We start from the raw sequence: 22,353 nt of genomic DNA, 5'->3' as shown, positions 1-22,353 counted from the left end.
TGACACCCCCTCGTTTTCACCACCGTTGGATTACTCCTAACTCTGTTTTTACACTCACACCCTCACTATTTTTTTCTCTTCTATTTTTTATTTTATAAGCTTCCGCACTTGCTGCGCTGTCTCCCAACACGCGGATTCGAGAAAGATGCTCACTCATTTTTTTCTCTTATTCTACTTGTTTTATTTTTGACTCAACTGCTAAATAAATAAATAAAAAACCAGGATGTGAATGCTGCCGGAGGATAAATAACTTTACTGAATTTACGCCAACTGAGATACTCTCACAGGGATTAATCCCCAACAATACCGGGGCTGATGTTGGCTTATATTTACACAGAGTACTAAATTGTCAATATTTAAGTCGAGTAAGAAATTTATTCAGCTATTATTAATATTCAATCAACATTATCGCAAGTTTATCTGAGTGTTTTTTGTTTTTTATTATATTTTTCATCTGTAAGTCAATTGAAAACAAAAGTTTATTGAGTTTTTTATTTTAAGCATCAATACCTTGTGCAGAAAAAAAAAATTCTTTAGTAGAGAAAAAAATTTTCTTGCTTCAAGAAATATTTTACCTGAGTCAAAACTATTTTTATCTTTCTCATTAATTTTTTTAGTTCAAATAAACCTTTTTTACATTTTACCTTTTATAGAGAAACTAGATAATTTTCTCTATAGAGAACTAAAGGCCGCTCTCAAATGGTTCATAAATTATTAAAGATAAAAAAATGCAAATTAAAAAAATTTTTTTTTCAGAATCTATTGTTTTGATGGTTTTAGTGTCAACAAGTAAAAAGTAGAGTTTAAAAAAAGCTACAATCCTGTTTTTTTTAATCTCCGTTCGACCAATAATTCTTGAAATATGATCGAATCGCTTTGAAACGTTAATTGTTTAATTCTGACATGAAATAAAATATTTAAAGACTTCAAAAAAATTTTAAACTCAAAAATTTATTTTTTGTCAGTAAAAATTTTGATTCTATTTGAAACATAAAAGTTAAAATGAAATTTATAAAGATTTTCTATAGAGAATAAAATTTATATAAAATTAATTTTTTTGCATCTTCAATATTTGAAGAGTTTCATCAAGTAAAATTTAGTTTTTTAAATGAAGATTTTCTTCAAAATTCAAGCTAATTTTTTCTGTCACGTTTATTTATAATCAATAAATCCTATTACAATTATAAAAGTTACATAAAAAACTCTCAAATAAAAACGAGTCATCGATTTAAAAATGAGTTATTATCTAAATCGACCTATAAATTTTCTATTATCTTTTTTTATACAACCTCAGGTTTTATTTCTTTAACGATCTTGGATAATTGTACAAGTGATTAATATCTGGAGGGTGATAATTGAGTCGTCGTTTCAGTTGTTCTTATGACCAGACAGCATTGAGCAAAAAAACGAAAGAGAATAAATTTAGCATGAAATATAATGAAATGAAATGCAGCAGAGCGCGGCTTTTTATGCCCGCAAAAACATGCGCACTCATTAATTCCACAGTGTCACTGAAAAAGCACCTCCGCTGCCACCACTGCGGGACACAAAGCAGTGAACATGAAAAAGCCTGTGAAAGTAAAACCCGAGGGCCAGAGTAACGTCCACTAAACTACTCAACATACCTATATCTATAACTATATTTATGTCTATATCTACCTATCCATATAACACAAGGGTTGTGTATATTCAATTATACCGACGATGTGGCTGCATCGACCGCGCAAAAGTATAGCTTGCACCAGTGGATCCTACATAACGAACCCCCATCGGGGAATATACATATATGTATATATACACTGCTCTACGCGAGGTCGCTTCACCATTTCCCGGGGGTGCTTTTCGTTCGTGTTCAGCTCATCGCTTGGAAAAAAGAGAGGATGCAATTATCCGATCGATGGGTAATTTGTCCCGAGTGGCCGGGTGTGCTCTATTGTGATAAAAAAAATAAATATTTTTTTTTTCTTCGAAATTCCCTGACTGTGATTGCGTCGTAAAGAAGCAATAAAAAATCATATTTATATTTTTAATGATTTAATTATTGAGAAAATTCTCGACGGGTATTTAAAAAGTGAAAAAATTTTTGTTATTAATTTAAAAGATTCATTAAAAAATTTGAAACTAACTGACGCACAACTTTTATATTTTATAATGTCAAAGTGAAAAAAAAATTTTTCGTTTTATCATTAAATATCAGAGTAATTATCTTCTTAATTAATTACATTGTTAAACGTATATTATAATTTAAATAATGGCCTAGAAAAACGAAGAATATTAAAAGAAAAAAGTAGAAATAAAAATAAAACTAAGGGATGAATAAAAAAAGAATATAAATGTGCCGTAAAAACATGAGTCAAGCCTTGAACCAAGGAAGGGATATAACAGTCACCGGTTTCCGGTCACAGGAACGGCCCAGTTGCGGAAGAATAACGTTCGGTTTTATGAGCGCCCTCTGGGTGACTTGTCGACGGGAATCCTGAGATATAGTGGTATAGAGAAGTCAGAGAAGTCAGAAAGCTGACAACGGAGAACATGGTGAATTCAGTAATTTGTTCCACGCGTTTGTCCGACTATTTTGCCTTTTATTATCCCTCAATGTCGGAAATTCAAGATGATTATTTTCCGTGACGGATTAATCGCCCGAGGACCGGTGGGATGAAAAAACTATTCCTTTTTCTTCTTTATCTTTCTTCTCTTCTATTTTTCCCTTTCATTTATACATAGCCACAAAGTTAAACAGGGAATGTTTTATATAGCAGTCTTTATCTTCTTTTTCTTCCTCACTCCTGGTTCCGACATTATCCCATCGGATTCGTAGCACGGTTGACTCTCAGCAAATACGCCGAGTAAACACTCGACAGCGCTTTCATTACCAAAGTTTTGTTTCTGAGGAGTTTAATTTCCGTCCAGGAGTTACTCCGAACTTGGACCGGCTCAACTAAAACAAGAATAAGAAGAAATAATAAAAGATAAAAAAAATAATTCACAAAGTTATTTTTCTTTAGCTGATTACAGAGTCTCACCGAAAGGGGTTCCAAATGCAGACAGTAAGTGAAGTCTTTGAGAATATCGATAATCGAATCCTTACTCCACTTATTCTTGCTCTCGTTTTCTTTCTTCTTCTTTTTTAGATATCCGTCCAGTATGACGGGTAATTGAGTCAAGGAGCTTTGATGCACAAGATCGGGAAATTTATTTTCTTTGACGTTGAATTTCCGCTCGACTCGTGCTTCGATATCCTACTCGAGAATATAAAAGCTCCACTCGACTTTGTCTTGTGTCTATAGAATGAGAAAGCTCTTTCTACCTCATCCTCATCTTCTTTCTCTCTCCTTATCTCTCTGTACTTATTCTTCTTTTTCTTGTTTCTTCTCTTTCCATACCACTGGCAATATCAAGTTGCCATAGCAACTGCTCACGGTGAATTCACCCTCTCGCTCTCAACAAAGTTCTCCTCGACGTCCCGTTAAATCGGAATTGGACAATCTCAGCATACCACCGTCACACTGATTCCCATTTTTATCGTAAATTTTTAATTCCTCGTTAGATAATATTCCATTTTATTTCAAATACTTAGATCGGCTTATTTATATCTATACTGCGGAAAAAAAAATTCTTTTGAAAAAAATTAACAATGATGTAATAAAAAATTAATTCATTTAAAATTTTCAATAATTTTATTTCTTAACTTTCTTGTTGAAGAAATATTTTTGTGATTTGGAAAAAAAAAAAATTTTGGATGTAAATTCACAAGTTGTCTACCTAAAATTTTTTTTTTTTTCCAAATCAAAAAAACATTTCTTTAACTACAAAGTTAATGTGAAAAAAATGTTGATTTCATCTACGAAGAAATAAAATTGTTGAAAATTTTAAACAAATAAATTTCTTATTACATCATTATTGATTATTTTCAAAAGAATTTTTTTTTCTCAGTGTGTCTAAATAAAAAAAAAATTCTTGGCTCCAGAATGAATTTTCTCAATTCATAAGAATTATTTAAAAAGAAAAAATTGATCTTGAATAAAATAAATTTTTCTAAAGCCAAAAAAAACTTTTTCTTGCTCCAAAAAGTCTTTTGTCTTCCTTGCAATTTTCTTAATTAAAGTAAGCTTGTTTAGATTCCATATTATCGAACAATAAGCTTGTATTGATGAAAATAGTAGAATACAGATCAGGGAGCACGCGAAAGGTGACGGAAAACAGACATTGGAGATTGTTAAATGGACGGAGAATTTATCTCGCGTGGATGCCCGCAACGAGGGTCACGACAACGCCTTTGGCTCCGTGGCCCGAATCAATTGAATCTACCATCTACCCCAACTTGCACCAGATAAAGACGCGACTACCAGCTCGATTATTACATGCCGTGTGAGTACAGAAGTACCATACCAGCATACAGCATACAGCATCCAGCACCCAGCGAGTCTTTGACGTAGACGTGTTGGTTCTGCAGTTGGCGGGACAGCCAAGTTAATATGGAGAAGAACCAGGGTAGAGACGCAGGACGATTACGTGCGTGCGCAATCGCCTGGAGCCGCCCCAGCATACTATCATCTCGATGTTCACAAGAAGAAAAAGTCGCGGAATTTATTTTTTTTATTTAATATACTTTATCACAGTAAAATGAGAAAACTTTCATTATTTTTTTCTCCAGAAGAAATTGTGTGGATTGCGTTATTAGATTACAATCATTATTTAATAATTTTAAATCATATTTTTATTATATCCGAGTTCGTTATCTTATTATCGCGAGAAATTTGAAAAATTTTTTTATATTCCACTTTTGTTTGGATCTATTGAACCAAATTAATTGAATGATTACTGGAAATATTCAGAATTTTGTGCTATTGAATAAAACGTACAATTTTTGATTGATAATTTTTTAATTTTGTGGACATGTATTTTTTTCAATTTTTTTATATAATAAATAAAAAAAATTAATAGTTAAAAAATACTTATTTTTTTTTAATTATTTTATCTACGGCGGATTCACGATAATAATAAAAATTTGTAAAAATAATTTTTTCGGTTAGTTTCCAAGCTTTTAGTGGCAGCGAAAATTTTATGTCGACTAAAACCATTAAAAAAAATGTGTTCATAAAATTATAGTATTTTTTTTGTCTATTTTAAGTAAAAGAAAAACAATTAAAATTTAAATAAATAAAAAATGGCAATTTTTGATTTTTTTATTATGTTTTCATCAAAAAAGTTTCAAATCTCTTCTTCTCTATTCTATTGAAAATCATCCGAAAATTTTGAAATTTCTTTCAATTTTTGTAACCGATATATAATATTTTTATAAATATGATCGACTAAAAGAATATGATTGGCCAAAATTTGAGAACTAACTAACATAAAGTGTTTCTATTTCTTTACATTTAATTTCAGTATTGGCATCATGAAATCCGAAATAAAACATAAATGGCTAACTAGTCAGGCTGTTTAATTTGATATTCAATAATCAGTATCATCAATCGGTTATCCCATTTAAAAGACCGTAACTGAAAAATTAGTTCGATTTTTTTCGAGCGTTTCATTTAATTTCATCAACTTTTTATCTTTTCTTTCAATTTATTTATCAATATATACTTTCTCTGTCTAAATAAATTTAATCAATTTAAAGCACAAAATTTTTTCCGATAAGGAAAATTGTGAAAAATCTCAGAATTGTCAATTTCTGTATTTTGAAACAAGACAGCTAATAAAATAAATTTTTAACATTTCAAAAATTTATTTTCAGCATAAACAATATTTTATTTAGTTCATATAAGATTTATTGCACATCCATACGCATGTGCATCGATTACAATTATCTTCAAATTATTAAATAACTCCAAAAGTCTTTTAGTTCTCAAATTTAATCGATAATACCTAAAAAGAAATTAGCTCTGATTACGAATTGACAAAACCTTTTTATTTACAAGGAAGTTTTAACGCTTTTCTGTTGGCAAATACCAAACGCAGTAGTCTTATTATATACCGCGATATGAGATGATCTAAAGAAGAGAAGAGAAGAGGAGAAAAGAGAAGAGGAGCTGAAGAGTAAATGAGTGTGAGGCCAAGGGGCCAGGTCCCCTTTTAACAAGCTCATAAGCCGATGACTCGGAGTCATGACAACGCCAGCGTACGCCGGGTCAACGAGTGCCAACTGGTGCCAAGCATGTCAAATGGCGACAGCCAATTGCCTGTTGGGAAACAAACGGAGTTAACTTGCTCCTCGATACTCGGTAATAATCCCGGTTAATCTACTGCTCTTGTGTCCACACTTTGCAGCATAAATGTATAAGTGTACATATGTACGGATGTGTACATACAACATACTAATAATAATAATAATAATTGTTATTATGTAGCCTCTTGGGCTATCAGCTCACTGTAACACACCCGGTATGCTAAGTAATTAATTAAGCTTGCATTTAAATTTGCTGGATCTATTCCTGATTCCCACGAGAATATGTAATTTCAGATATCAATCGATTTGTGGAGAATCCAAGGGGTTTATGTGCATATATGTAATAAAACGCGGAACGGATTGTCGATCATAATCATAATTGTGATTTATATGGAAATTTATGAATTATAATAGCGATGATAATACTAAACTCGATCTCTGATGATATGATGCGGGGACTTTGGCCTTCGGTAAGCTAACGACGTGCAATTTATCACAAAAAGAATTGTACGCTCGATAAACTCCCCCAGAGTCTTCGCGCATGCTCGTTCAGAAGTGCTTTTAACGCTGTATTGAGAATTGAGGGAATGCTCAAAAAATTAGCAAATAGAGTAGTAAATATTAAATATTAAATATTGCATTCCGAGAGTAGTTTCGAGTTTGAATATTATAGCTCGAGTTTTGCGATAGATTTATTTTATTGGCTTTTTAGATTGTGTAATTAAGCTTCTAGTCCAAGGATATAATTTTGTGGGATTGTCTGGAAGTTGTAAATGATAGTGGAAGTTGTGGTTGTAAATTTTGGTCGTGAATTAGACTGTTATTATGAAAAATTACAGTTTAACAAAAATTTAGTATGACCATTTTATGTTAATATTTGAAAAGTTAATTTTTGGGGGATATTGCAAGTATGGAATGATTATTAGAGAATTTTTATTAAAAAGTTTGTTGGGGGTATAATCCAAAAATTTTTTAAATAAAATTTTACGTCCAATAAGGTAGCAGCGGGTAATAAGGCCTATTTAAATAATACTTTTTTACTTTTGATAGAATTAAAAAAAATATTTAATTAGATTAACAAGTTTTCTTGTTAATTATTATTCAAAACATTTTCTATAAAATAAAAAATGATAACTTTTGGTAAAATTTTGAAAAACCATCAAAATTAATCCTTATTGTTTCTCTAAAATCGGATAATTTTGATCTCTTTTAATGTAATTAAATATTTTTTATTATAATTCAAACATATTTAATATTTAAAATTAATAATCACAATACTATTTGGAAATTAACATGATTATTGATCCCAAATTTCAAATATATCAAGTATTAACCGACCCCTGCGAATATTTTGCATAATATCGTGATCAAATAATCAATGTTCATATTATAATGTGGAAAAAAAAAAAATTTCATTGATAAATATTTGCAATCACTCATTTCAACATTAAAATATGTTTATTTGTTTTTTTGATCATGATATTATGTGAAATATTATGTTGATTACGTTTGTTTATGGATGAATTTAGTATATAATGCTTTTCCGCACTCGTGCGTTAGCGCACACGCTTTACTCGCTGCGCCAACACATCAGTTGCCGAAAGCCTTATCTACTTAGTTACACAATTGAATGCATTGTCAACAGGTGACGTTTTTAATAAAAACGTTTTTTAAAATACTTTTTGGTAATAGTGAAAAAGCATAAGCTTAAACCTGGTATTTAAATTTTTTTAAGTATAGTAAAAAATTAAAAAAGATCTAACTGTGCTACAAAAAATACCTTTGAGAAATAAGATGCATAAAGATAGCTTAATTATACCAAATTCATAGACTTTTATACTTTGCTAAATTTAAAATATTTAGTTTAATTTTTTTTATTGTAAAAATTATCTTTATTTCTTTATATTTGATAAAAAAAATATCCTTAAATAATAATTAACATCAAAATTTATGGAAAATTTTTTTCTCATTACAAAAATCTTTTAATTAGGTCTTATTATTCGCGAGTATCTTACTGAAAAAATTATAAGAACTCTTGATAAAAAATAAAAATTTTTATAATTAAAATTTTCCATTTAATAAAAAAAAAATTCAAAATTCAAATATGTAGAAAATTTTCTGCGATCAAATTATCGGGTATTTGTATGATATAATTAAGGCTCTATTTGATAGGTCACCGCGTTCGAGAAACGAAGAGTAATTGAAAGGCATATGAGTGCTGTCAGTTTCGATCCGGTGACATATACTGCGGCATTAACTAAACATCAGACACAAAATCACCCGACTCGCGTGACTTTAATCGCTGGGAATTACTCGCTAATTGCGCCTCCCTATCAGACTAGCACTCTTTTATAGCAGTGATAGAAATAACAGTAATCATCGCTGCAATAATAAACGTCGTAACAGCTTTACACTCTGATAAAATTTAATTTAAAAATTTTAAAAACATTTTATGGAAATGAAAGTAATGATAACTAAGTAGAAGAAAGTGATTATAATTATAATAAAAATTATTGTTGCTGGAGAAAATTATAGAGGATAGACAAAGACATTGAGAGCAGCCGGGTGAATAAAAAAGTGGCAAGACAACCCTCGAGACACAGGAGACCTCGCAATGTGGCTTTGACCTTTGAGAGTCTCATTGGAGATCACCACACGGGCGTGCTCGGATCCACACACATCATTGTCCTCCACTTCGTAACTAGTAATATGATGGTGGTAGTGTTTTATATATTATATATTATATATTATATATAATATATATTATACAGCATACAGATTTAGTGGATGGTAGTAAAGCACGGTCGAGTGTACGTCGAGGGAATAGAAAGAAAATACAACAAGTAAAGGGGCGAATGAGCGAAAGACTCGAGAAAATGGCAAACTGGGGAGGACGTAATACGCCAGGGCTATTGATCGGAATCAGGGGAAAAGAGAGGACTAGAGACAAGTTGGCTGTTGGCTTTCGCCGTAAAACTACCACCCGAGCACGATATAACTAATTCATCCCTTTTCCCGCACCCGTCTAAATCATTCAAAAATTAATATTACGTCTACTTGATCTCACTCTACTTCAAAAATTTTGCTGGCAGGTTAATAATTTATATAAGTTATCGCTATGATATGAATCAAAGGATACTTTAAAAGTTCTGTTACTCATTTATGTGATACTGAGAATACCAAATTTGTTATTTTAAAATAAATTGTTACAAAAAAATTTTTTTTATAATTTACTTACAAAATTTGTTTTCAAAATTATACATTGGTAAAAAAATTAGCTTGATTTAAAATAAAAATTTTGAGCGAAGAAAATAATTTTGAAGAATTTTTTTGTTTTTCTAAATTTTTAAACCACAAGATTTTTCTGGGTTTAAAAAATTTTTTCGGTTTAAAATTAAAAAAAAAAATTAATTGGCATAAAATTTTTTAAATCTATCAGATAATTGACACTTGAAATATTATGATTAAGAAATACGCTAAAATTGAAAAAAAAAAGTAATATAAAAGGATGATTTTATCAAGAAATGAATGTATTTTGTGGTGCAAAATCGTGTTAATTATCAACGTTTGCTATTTATTAATTAAAGTGACGGAGTTATACAATGTTTCTTCAAATTAAAACGAACTAAATTATTCAAGAGGTTAATCTGATTAATTATTGAAAAAAGTTACTCATAAATCGCTGAAAAATCATCAGCTTATAATGTAAGCGTCGTTACATATTTATAAAGTTTATTCAAGTGAGTAAACGATACCATTGAAAGTTAAAAACACTTTTAAAAATATTATTCTAGTGCAATTTAAATATTATGTCATCAACTTCAACATAATAGAAAAAAAATACTCTTTTATAATAAAGATAATGAGTAATATTCTGTAACATCCATAAAAGATTTAAATTTAATCTTAAAATTCATTTTGTAAATTTTTTTTAGAATTAATTAATCAAGAAGTTTTATCAATCAAAAATATTGTAATTATTGATTTTTATTTGATTGAAAATTACTTGCATTATTAAATTTTTGACAAATGAGTAAATTTAAATTTCATTATTGTAATAAAAATGTCAATTGTGTTCTAATAATCCTATTTAATATCCATTATTCATAATTTAAAAATATGAACTTAAATATTCAATAAAATTTTTTGAAAATGAACTACAATTTTTTTCTATAATTTCAAACTCACGAGTAAATTCTGGGGATAAAACCATGAAGAGTGAACTAAGTGCTTGCATAAGTCTTATAAAAAGTCCAGCAAGCTTTACTTCACTTGGTTGAATGCAAAAGAGGATGGACGGACAAGACAAAGGCTTGTTGAAATAAAGCACCCCTCTGTTGATTACAAAGAATAGCAAGTAAAGTGTTGTTTGTTGTTTTCTACAGAAAACGTTAAAAATTAAAGCTTAATTTGAACAGTAATAATTTGTTGACCAGTTGGTGTCCTTATGAAGAACAAGAATAATAACTGAGAGCTTTTCTGTTTTTTTGCTCAGCAATAAAGTTAAAGTTAAATTTATATTTAAAGAAAGCCAGACTGCTATTAAAATGTTATTAAATTATTATTAGAGTTTTGAGTATGTAGTATGTACTTAGAATTGAGTTTGCAGACATGTTGTATATTATCGTCTTTTATTGTCCTCGAAGGCGGTTAATAATTTTATTGATATAAATGCCTAGAGTGTAATTGCCGAGAAATTGCTGAGACGTTTAATGCAGAGCAAACTCTGAGTATCAAATGTATAAATGTACTGCAATAATTGACGGGCTGATGAGTAATGACATTTACTGTTTATCAGAGTTCGCGCACTTGTTGAACGTGTTGACGAATAGACTTTGCCAGCCTTGACACATGACGATTGATGGATGGGACAGTTGCTGGCTCCGTGAAATGCGAAATCACTTTACCCAGTAATACTCTTATTATTTATTTACTTTTTTTTTTTATATTCAATATTTATATTTATATTTCAACATACTGTCGTTAATTATACCGCGTTATCTCTCGCTCAATTTACCACCAATTTCTGTTTAATTATACGCTCAATTAATCATAATACAGAGATAAAGAAAATACTGTACAAATAGTTATTTAAATAAAATTAAATAACACAAATTTCATTTTATGTGTCAGATAAAATAAATCTGCTCGTACATTATTTTTAAATTAATAAATATACCTGAGTAATTATAATACGGGTGGCCATTGTGGAGCGGATGAACTAGAGGATGAGGAGCTCGAAAATCCATTATTTCGCTGCGACTTTTTTTATTTAGCCCACCAGTAGTCAGAATTTAAAAACAAATACCGATTTCGATTAAATCAATCACTATTATATTGTATAAATAAAATCTCGGTGGTTAATTTCTTCAGAGTATTTATCTTCACTTCACGGATCACCATACCGGCACTAAAATTTCACTAATTTAAATTATACCAAATATTTTTTTTTTTTTTTTTTAATTTAAACAGTCGTTTAAACTCATTAAATCTTGGTATTTGTAATTGTCATTAATTTTTTAAACACCGCGACTGTAATAAAACTAATACACTTGAACACTTGAGAAAGATCGATTACTCTTGTTCACCCGTCACGTACACACCGCCAATTTATCGCTGGTATATCTATGTATATATTACATATTAATCTATTCCACGAAAAATAATTGGGTTTGGCGGTAAAACTTACAATAAATAAAATAACAAAAATTTTTTTATTTATAAATACTCGGACGTTAAAAATAAAGTGATAATAATTATCAGTATTATTTATTTTGCATATGGAGATTTAAAGACGAGACAAGAGGCCATATAGTACAGAGTTAAATGTATGACTAAAAAGACATGAAGCACACACACGATGACTCACTACAGCGGGAGTTTAAAATACGCAATAAATAACTATTATATTGTTGAATTAAAATAGTATGAAAAGAGTGACATCGCGCGCGAAAGGGTGAGTCGCGGCGCGAGACTGGCAAGCTCGCGAGTTGTCTCCCCGACTCACAACGAGGGTTCCACACACTCGAACAGGAGAGGGGCAGAACCTAAGAGACGCATGCGCGAGGGGTGCATGTGTGCTGACATTATCGCACCCGTTGTTATAATATCGAGTAAAAATAGTAATAGTAGTTGTAGTTGTAGTTGTAGTTAATAGTAGTGGTGGTGATGTTGAGGAAGGAGGTGAAGGTGGTGCTCGATCTCATTCAGCGACAAACGCTTGCGCAACAAATGCATCCTCAATCCTCAATCCTCAATCCACGGGTGGGATGTGCTTTACTTGTACCGGCACTCCAGCATCACATCTTGCCACTCGTTGATCTCGCGTTTATCGTCCTTCCTCCTTTTATACTCTTCCTGACTCCTGCTTCTGGATAATATAATTAACATCAGTATTTGTTGTTTTATTATCATTATCATTGATATCACAAGGATTTATTGGCTTGCTCAGTTTTATGTGGTTGATCTGATAGAACGGATGAGAGGAAGTTAAATAAAGCAGCTGACGGGTCTTGATATCGGAGTGTGTGTTCCCTGTGATGCTTTTTAGGTTCCTTCCGTTGCATAACCATCGACTAGTGCGAAGGCTTAACATCTGGCGCTGAAGCGACACGCACCCACCAATCAGCTCCCTATTACTGTTACGAGGGCACATTGGCCCCTCGATACATTCTCCTCGTTGACTTTAATTCTCAGCTCTCTGAAATCTCCATTATTACTTTTTATTATTTTTATTTATGCTTTTATTTGGTACCGTCTGAGCCTCCCCCGCGACTTTCATTGCTTTGAATTGCGGTATGAACACACCCACCGTTGGTTTTTTATTTCGAGTGGATTATATTGTGCTCAAAAGCGAAGCTACCCCTTTGACGCTGCTCAAGCGTAGCGACTCAAAAATATTTACTATTGTCAAAGGGCGCGGGGTTATAATTAATTTAAATAATAATTGTCAGGTAGATCTGATGAATACATAATTACAATAATAATAAATATAATGACATATAATACTTTGTGTAAATATATTTTTTTTAAGTATTATTATTATTATTATTACCATTATTATGCATAATAAAAAAGGTGTAAAAGAATAGCATACGCGACTTATAGCAGAGACAGGAAAAAGCCCAACAGTGTTTGTCTGTCGCGTAAAATCAATGCCTAGTGCTATGCCAGCGACAGGCAAGTTCTCCCCTTAAACGCGGGCAGCCCGCATCCACCCCTCTCTACACCAAGCCCACTCACCACCATCATCATCGACCCCTTTTCTTCTTTCACACTATTTTTCTCTTTTATTTTTTGTTTTTTCTCCTCTCGTTCTTGCTCCTTATAAACTCATTGGTTTTCTCACTTTTGACGACGACATCAACTAATAACATCTATTAATTTAACTTGTAAGATAAAAAAAAAAAAAAAAGGATTTATATTCACCGGCTCAACGGTAAGCTCTAAGCAGCTTGACATTTGGAATAATTCTTGTTATACGTGTAGAACAAAATGAGAATAACAATAATAGCAAAAGTAATGAAAAAATAAAGGAAAAAAAAAAAAAGGTATAAATCTACTATACATATGAATAGAGGGTGAGAAAACGAGCGGCGAGTTGCCTTCAATATCCGACGTTGATATCGATTGCCAAGGGCAGGAACAACCAGACCTTTTCCCCTCGTGGTCGTAATGTGAGAGGATAAAGAGGGTTGCGGTGAAGGGAGCCAAGGGTGAGAGGGGCCACGAAAAATAGAGAGAAAGAGACCGAGAAAGAGGGACACACGTCACATGTATATGTGTATACATAACGCGCTCTGGTTGGTCTCAACGATCAGTAGAACCAGAGCAAGCAGAATAGACAGAAGCATATCAGGGGTGAGAGCTGACGAGTCTTGAAGCCTGAAGAGAAGCTACCGCCACGTCTGCTGGCTGGTAGTACTACTACTACTAGTACAGCTACTACTACTGGAACTACCCTTCTCTAATTCGCATTTAGGTGTCGGCTGGGTTGCTAAGTGCGGGCGCAATGCGGTGTCACGCTGCGGGCATTTAGTCTCTTCACCCTAGTCACCTTCTTTTGCTTCCGACCTATCAATCTTATTTCTTCATTCATGTATATGATACTATCTTCAGAAATCCGGATGAACGATCGGGCGATTTAAATACCTGATATGCTCCATATTATCACTCTGACAATTGTTTTGTTATTTAATCGCTCTATCGATAAGTAACAAGTTTAACAATTGAATAATGCCAATTATTATCACTTAGAATTCCATAGGTCAAAGATTATCTTGAGTAACAAGTTTATCACTTATAATGATTATGATAATAATAATAATAAAATACAAATATAAATAAAAAGTTGTTTTCTTACGGGTCACAGTATTCGTTAGGGGTCAGAGTGGTCCCGAGAGGCGGAGTATGCTCTGCGAGACGTTGATAACGTTAAAATATTACAAGATAACCCGAGAATACCAGCAAATATCGGAGTTTTTAATATTTTTCCTGCTTTTACTTGAACTTGTGTGAGTATACATAAGAAATAAGACTTTAAAGTGACACAAAGTAAGATAGAGAGAGAAAAAAAGAAAAAGAGATACGGAATAAGAAATATAAATATAAATAAAAGAAATTCTATTATATTATAAAAGTACAGGTCTTTCTTGTCACGTCCCACAGTCAGTAGAACGTTTTAATTTAAAAACTGCAATGTTGACTATATACCCGAGATAATTAAATTTGCGATAATAGCATGGCAACTAAGCCATTCAAAAAGTTTTTGCCGCTGACGCCACCTGTTATTTACAGGGAAACGACTTAGACTAGAGGTTGAATATTCAATTAAAACTCATAAATGAAAATCTGTAACTTTAAGATAAGAAGAATTTAATTTTTAAAAGCTACTTTGTAGTATTTTATATCTTATCAGATAAAATAAAGCTTTTTGTTACTTGCCTGACTGCTCTTTTTCTGGTAACTTTACGGTTGGTTTTTTCTCTGGCGCTTTCGGCGAGCAATTTTTACGTGCCGGTTTAACAGTTAATGACGGTGGTACCTGTATTAATAATAATAATAAATAAATAAATAAAATTTTCAACAATTAGTCATTAAAAAAAAAAAAAGTTTATCAATTTTTTTTTTTTTTTTTTTTTTTTTTTTAATTTGTTTAAAGTCGCATAAACTACTAAGGTCATGAGCGACTTCGGTAGGGGGTAAACTTTTGAGATTGGAACTCGTTTTTATTTTTTGGGCTGAGCAGAATAATACACTTAAATATTGAAAATATTCATTGGCGTACGCCGGACTCGAACCCGGTCCAATGCTTTGGTAAGCAAGGGCCGGATCCGATAGGGCTACTACGCGCTAGTTTATCAATAAAATTAATAATTATAATAATTAAACGAACCGCTTTTTCAGAACGTTCACCAGATGGCAATCTAGCAATAGCAGCATCCGGACTATCTTCCGGAGGCGGAGGTTGTACAATCCAATTATACTCTCTCTTTTCAACAGGCAAGCCCCACCTTTCGTACTCGAGACTTTGTGTCCTTAATGTCTCGTAGCAATCCAAGCATACAACAGCAAAATCACCGTTCTCCAACAGCAAACTTTTTTCCGGTTGACGATGATACCTCAGGAATGGAAAGTCCTTGACAGGCAATGCTCTCACTCTCTTGCGATATGTTGTAATACCGCAAACGTAACACCAGTAATCGTGGGTATTGTACTGTCTGTCAGATGCACTTATCTGCTGGCCAGTCGACTGTGATTCGTATTTTCGCCACTGCGCCAATAATGTGTGATAACAAAAAGTACAAACGAGGGCCGAGCCATCTTCACGCAGTTGCTCGGCATTTTTTGGGGACTGATGGCGCAGTAATTCAGGAAAGAAAGGTGCATTACGACCTTGCGGTCTACTGTACAGTACACGTGCTAACGTTAAATCACTATGAAGACCACAGAAAAAACAGTAAATCGAGCTGCTCGATGTACCAGGATTGCTGATAAATGTGCGATCTGAATTTGAACTTGGCGGTGTTGCTATTGCACGATTAACATCGCCATTTGGGTGTGGACTAGGAATATCATATCTGAAATGCACAATTATTTACATGTTAGTAATTAAACGTCATTCTGTAGGGGCTTGTACTAATTAATATTAATGAATAAGTATTAAAAATAAAAAGAGAGAGAGAGAGAGAGAGAGCGCTATTAAATTATTACCTTCGTTGCTCTAGAGGAACGCGGTCGGCATCCATGCACTCCCACTGCTGTGCTAAATGATTGACACAGTGACTACAGGCTAAAACTCTACCATGGCTGTCCATACAGGAATTCTCAGAAGTACGTGCCATCCCTCTCAAACAAGGAAAGTGCATAGCATGAGAATTCATGCCTTCAGGACTCGTTGATAGCCTAAAAATAATAACGAGTCATTTATATAAATCTAAATTCAGTATGCTCAATATGCTCAATTCATTTAACAATGTATATTGAATATATATGAGCATTATTATTTTATTTTTATTACTCACCACTCCATTTGGTTTCGAGGATACAGTCGTTCACAAATATAGCACCGATAATTTTGTCCAACTGTTACATTACCATTTTCTGCTGGTGCATTGCTCGGTGAATTTCGCTGAGCAGAACTTGCTATTTTAACATTGGCACTCCGTGGTTTATTACTCACTACACTTGTTGTTTTATTTAAATCATATGGTTTAAATCGAATATCGCTACCAGCTGAATTTGCTGGCGATTTTGCGACAACAGGTCGTGGAGATGGCCCTGTAATAATAATTATCGTTTATTATTATTAATTATTATTTCGCAATCTCGTTATCACTGTGATATTTATTAATTAATATCAGAATAAGTTGGTAATAATTAAGGAGTAAAAACAAACCTTGTTGACGAAAATCAGTACCCGGTTGGGCACTTATCGGTTGAGTTTCATTATTTTCTCCACCAAAAACTTGCTGTTTTTGGGGTATAGCTTTATAACAGATGGAACAAACTTGTACCATCCCCTGAGGACTTATAGGACTAGCTCCTGGTGGCGGTCGTATCGTCGTAATAAACGGAAAGTACGCTTCTTTTTCCGGATTCGGACAGCAGTACAATAGTCTAATACTGGACGAGGGATACTCCAATGCACACGTATAACAAATAAATGTTGTTGGGTCTACTGTCGGAGCTTGACGTTTCCTCAATGAGTAATTACGTTCGTTATGCGGTATACCTTGTCGTGTATACGTTTTCCACTGGAGTAACAGGTGACTTTGACAGGCCGAGCAAGCCTAAAAATATTATGCCGTATAATCAATTATATTTTCTTATTCAGGATATATTTTTATTTAACTTGAGAGTAATAATTAATAAATAATTTAAAAAATAGCAAATAGTACCTGAACACGCCCAGCACTGTCCATGGGTCGACTTTTGCTTGGTCGCGGGTGTAGCATCAACGAGGGGAAAAACGGTGGAGGACTGCTCGAAGGATGCGGTGGTGGCGGCGTTGGCAGTGGCTTCGCTGCTATGTGACTAAGAGACCCTTTTTTGAACTCATCACCGCAGACATAACATACTTCAGTCATTGAATTTTTGTCTGGCATCGACAGGTCCAGGATATCTGTGCCGGTACTCGACGTTGAACCTCCGCTGTAAATTACTGAAAAAATAATAAATTTTTATTATACGTGTTTGTTAATTAATTAAATAAATAAAAAGAAAACAATAAACAGAGAAAGAAAAAGTTAAAGAAGAAGAAGGAGAATTAACTTCGTAAGCACAGTAAAAATAAATGGCTCTATTTTTAAACTTGCTAATTGCCTTAATATCTTACACACGCTAAATGAGATGTCTCTCACTTACTGATGGTAAATGCATGCACGTGGCCTAGTTTTATCGATAATAAAACAAACTATTACATTAATAATAATAATGATTAAAATAAATAACAATAAATCAATAGCAATAATAATATCGTGTTTATATATTAAAATTTTCAATATCAAAACTAACGATATAATGTCATGCTGTCGTATTTATTGAATTGACCCTCGACTATTTTATCAGTGAATACTGTTAACCTTTACTTACGAACGTTGACATTTATCGGCGGAAAATACTAAGGCCAATGTAAATATAATATTGTTACAATGATGATTTGATTTGATTGTTTATAACAACAATAGTAATTTTATCACGGATACATATTAAAAGGGTTACCACCCGGTATATAATCAATTTTAGAGTCAACGATAAATTAACAACTTCTACTGTAACAACAACAACAACAACTAATACTACGACTATTTCTTCTACTACCAGTAATACAAGACGGAAAGACTATCAATGGTATCAATAGTTATAATATAAATTTACAAAAATTCCATGTTGTTAAATTACATTTACTTATTTTGTACATTATTCGACAAAAGATATTTTTCCGCAATAAATAAACCATACATTAAAATAAAAATAAAAATAAGTAACATTGCATAACATTTAAAAAATTAACATAGTATATTATAATCGTCAAACATACAAGTATGTATTGAAGTAACAGCATTTCGGCAGCTTGACGTCATTCAAATAAATACTGTTAATATAAGTTGACGTTTACTTTGAGCGAATGCACTTTTGTGCATCAGTATAAATTTATCTTGCAAACAGATGATTCTTTGACTACCGTAAAATTGGCGACCTAATCTGACCGGCTGACCTTATAGAGATAAAGATCCACTTGACCCTAACAGGTCAATTCAACAATTAAAGAAGACAACTATTGCTACTAAGTAGCAGCATCGCACCAGTTATCATACCAGACCATGTCTGATCAAAAGCTTACGCACATGCTTCTCGTTAAATTATAAATGCAGTGTACGACAGACTTTGTATACATTAATTATTATTGTTAACATATATCTTTTTTTTACAATACTAACTTAAAGTAAAAGTTAAAAAATTTAAATAATATTAAATACACATAATAAAATTATTGTATTAGTCATGACAATGTTACTTCAATTTTTAACAAAAGTACTGAGTTTAATTATCGACTTTTTTAATGAATTACAATAAAACTATTATCTATAAGTATTCTCTTAAAATAGATTAATTTTAGTGCATCTAGCATAAATTCTAGTATTACTGGTTCGAGAGCAATTAACATTTAAAATAATACCTCTTTTATCTAAACATAAATTAAACTAGCTAACTAACTGTCAAACTACATAATAATGACATTAACGTCGAACGCAAGTTCAAAATAAAATATTTTACTAACGTTCGACAGTGGTAGAACCCGGGCTGGAACTAATGGAATTAAAGATGTAATTACCTTGAGGTTGGGATGGAGGCATGGAGGGTTGAGGCGCGGGTGAACTTCTCGGAGCGTGTCTGAGGTCTAATGCAGCTTCATTTGAAACAACACGTGATTCTGGCTCAACAACCGGTTGACGTGGACTCTGTAACCGCTGGTGCGGTGACTGGAGCCGTTGATGCGGTGACTCCATAGTTAGTCTAACTTGTTCAATATGCCTGGCAGTTTCGGCGGTGTTTGAGTGTGGTCGTGGCAGCTCTATCGAGTTCGAAGGCGGCCTCGTTTGCTCAACAACTCTTGGCGAGGGTGAATTTTGAGGCAAACGCGGAGATATACCTACTGGACGGCTGCCGGTTTCCTGTCTGCCTGGAAGCGGCTGGTCGTTGGACAGCCCCAGAATTTGGGCCGCATATTCACCCTGCAGAGCCATCTCTGCCCCGGTGAACGGTCCACCGTCGCACCTTTTCATCCAGTAGATTCGCTGGCTGTGGGGCTGGCTCTGTCTCTCGTAGTTTTCCCATTGCTGCATCAACAGCGTGTAGCACAAACTGCAGGACCTGACGACACCTGATCGTGCTCCCTCACCGCGATAAGCCGCTGGTTGCTCATGTGTCTCCAGGAAGGGAAAAAATGGTTCGTTGGACGCTCCTCCAGGCACCGGTTTTACTCGTAACCAGAAATCGCTGTGACCGAGCGAGCCGCAGACAAAACATACTCTTAAACCTCCACCACTGTCATCCACGCCCAATTGATTTTGCTGGGAGTTTACAAGTGATTGCCCCTCAAGTCCCGGCTCATTCTTTACGTACAACTTGCTGTCCATCATGTCAGGAAACCATTTGTTCGTTGCGAGGCAAGCTGTTAAAAATTCATGCCACGCGTCGTTATGGTATCGGTGAGCGTTATGAGATCACCAATATTATTTTTATACGATGCATATCTGAAAAATAATTAAGTACTAATCAATATTATGAGTTGTTGTTATTATTATTATTATTATTATTATTATTATCATCATTAATATTAATATTGAATTTTTAAGCATCGTTTTTTTTATTGCTGTGGCTTTTTAATTTATTAAAATTTTTGATAATAATTTAACTAAAGTAAAGAATTAAAATACATTTACAGTAGATTAATTTACTTTAAACAAAAATATTGTGTGACATTTAATTATAATATACATTATTTATTTTTAAAAACAATTGTTATTAAATTTAATAATCTTTAAAATACCACAACAATAAAGGCGACGATTAAAATAAAACTTGTGTCGACAATCTCCGTGAAGAATTATTAATTTATAAAAATTCCGATGCAATCGAACGAGTAATTATTATTGAATATCTGTACATGTGAGTGTTGTAATATAATGTGTAAAGAGAAGAGTACATAGTCAAACACAAACATATTATTATAGTACGATGACACGGATGACTGATGTGAATATTTGGTCACATCTGTGACCTTATTTTAAACGATAGAGTATTCTCAGCATAAAGAAGACTAGAGCCGACCAATAATTTTATAAATAATAAAATAGATTGCTCCGATGGACAGCAACTATCAGTGAGGTAGGGCTAGTATGGTAAGCCAGGTTAATATAATAAAACTCTTGTCACACAGACACATTTAACCAAACAGCCAATTATTATGGCACACTAGCATTCTGAAAAAATGAATTAAAAAATATGAATATAAATATAAATAAAATGGAGATGTGAGTAATGGTGATAATATTTTGGTGATAAAAAAAAAAAAAAAATAAAAAATAAAATTGAGTGTGGTAGTGATAGTCGATTGTTGATCGGTGATAAAGATTGGGGTAATCGGGGCATAGAGAATTGATCAAGAGTCGTGGCGATGAGGAATCCCGGTCATAGGTTAAAGTGTAATGATGTGACCGAGGTTATCTTTAAAGAAAAGCCAAAGTGGTAACCTGAGGAAACGACAAGCGAGTAGGATAATAAGTTTGGGAGATAGAATGTGGTAGAGGACAGAAGCCAAGACGGGAATTGTTGGCTACCGAAATACCCACGTAAAACGAAACGAAATGAAGAACGGATGAACGAACCAACGAACGAATAACGAGTATAACGAGAAACACACGCAAGCTGTCTTTTTTCGAGCACACGTTTAAGATAACTTTTAAATGCATAATATTACTAAGCACTCACACTATTAATTTGTCTAGGCGATGCCCGCAACATAGCTTAGGTAGGTCCTGAGCGATGGAAAATAGCCAATTATTCCGAGCACCCGGACTATCTTCACCTCTCTTATCTTGCTTTCTAGTAACTGGCATACGTGCTTATGCACCACACCGAGCTGTTGGGTGTCACCTTCCTTAGTCGGTTACAAGCTGTTATACACATTATTCGACACTCTAAATACCTTTTATAACTACTAAACACACCTATTATCTGGTTAATAAGGTATAAATAGTGAAAAATATCCGTGGGTCACTAGGAAGTATACATTTTAACAAGATTCAGTACCGCGACTTCGGCTTAGATCTTCGCCATGTTGCAGAATTGCAATCCGTTTCCCATGATGCCACGCAACTTCATCATATGACAGAGCTGATCGTTCTGCCAATCAGAGCGCTCCTTCTATGCGCGCGCACCTTCAAATACCGAGATGGCCGTACTTTCATCGCCGGCGCGGGTTATTTGAATTTTATAATTTTTTAAAACCCACATAACATACTCAAGTGCTATACTACTTACTAGATATATGCAATATAATAATAAGCCAAGGCTCAATACAATAATATACTTACTCGCGTACTAGTACTTACTTTTATCCCCAACCAAACCGACTTAATACTTGTCATCCTTTTATGGACGTTTTCACTCAGTTT

General features: G+C 33.2%; 1 protein-coding gene across 1 annotated transcript in view; it reads right to left on the bottom strand.

The window, feature by feature from the left end:
- Positions 1–22,052, bottom strand: part of LOC123273753 — a 35,447-nt gene extending 13,395 nt beyond the window's left edge. Inside the window, exons 1-8 of the mRNA XM_044741233.1 lie at positions 21,668–22,052; positions 19,509–20,430; positions 17,572–17,834; positions 17,070–17,463; positions 16,696–16,951; positions 16,385–16,576; positions 15,567–16,251; positions 15,116–15,215 (exon numbers count right to left, since the gene is read on the bottom strand). Coding sequence (XP_044597168.1) covers positions 15,116–15,215; positions 15,567–16,251; positions 16,385–16,576; positions 16,696–16,951; positions 17,070–17,463; positions 17,572–17,834; positions 19,509–20,316 — 2,698 coding nt within the window. The 5' untranslated portion in view covers positions 20,317–20,430; positions 21,668–22,052. The remainder of the gene's footprint in view (positions 1–15,115; positions 15,216–15,566; positions 16,252–16,384; positions 16,577–16,695; positions 16,952–17,069; positions 17,464–17,571; positions 17,835–19,508; positions 20,431–21,667) is intronic.
- Between the last annotated feature and the right edge of the window lie 301 nt (positions 22,053–22,353).

This window comes from Cotesia glomerata, linkage group LG1, assembly GCF_020080835.1.
Source record: "Cotesia glomerata isolate CgM1 linkage group LG1, MPM_Cglom_v2.3, whole genome shotgun sequence".
Lineage (NCBI taxonomy): Eukaryota > Metazoa > Arthropoda > Insecta > Hymenoptera > Braconidae > Cotesia > Cotesia glomerata.
The sequence above is the reverse complement of the archived record's forward strand: the minus strand, read 5'-3'. Positions and strand labels throughout refer to the sequence as shown.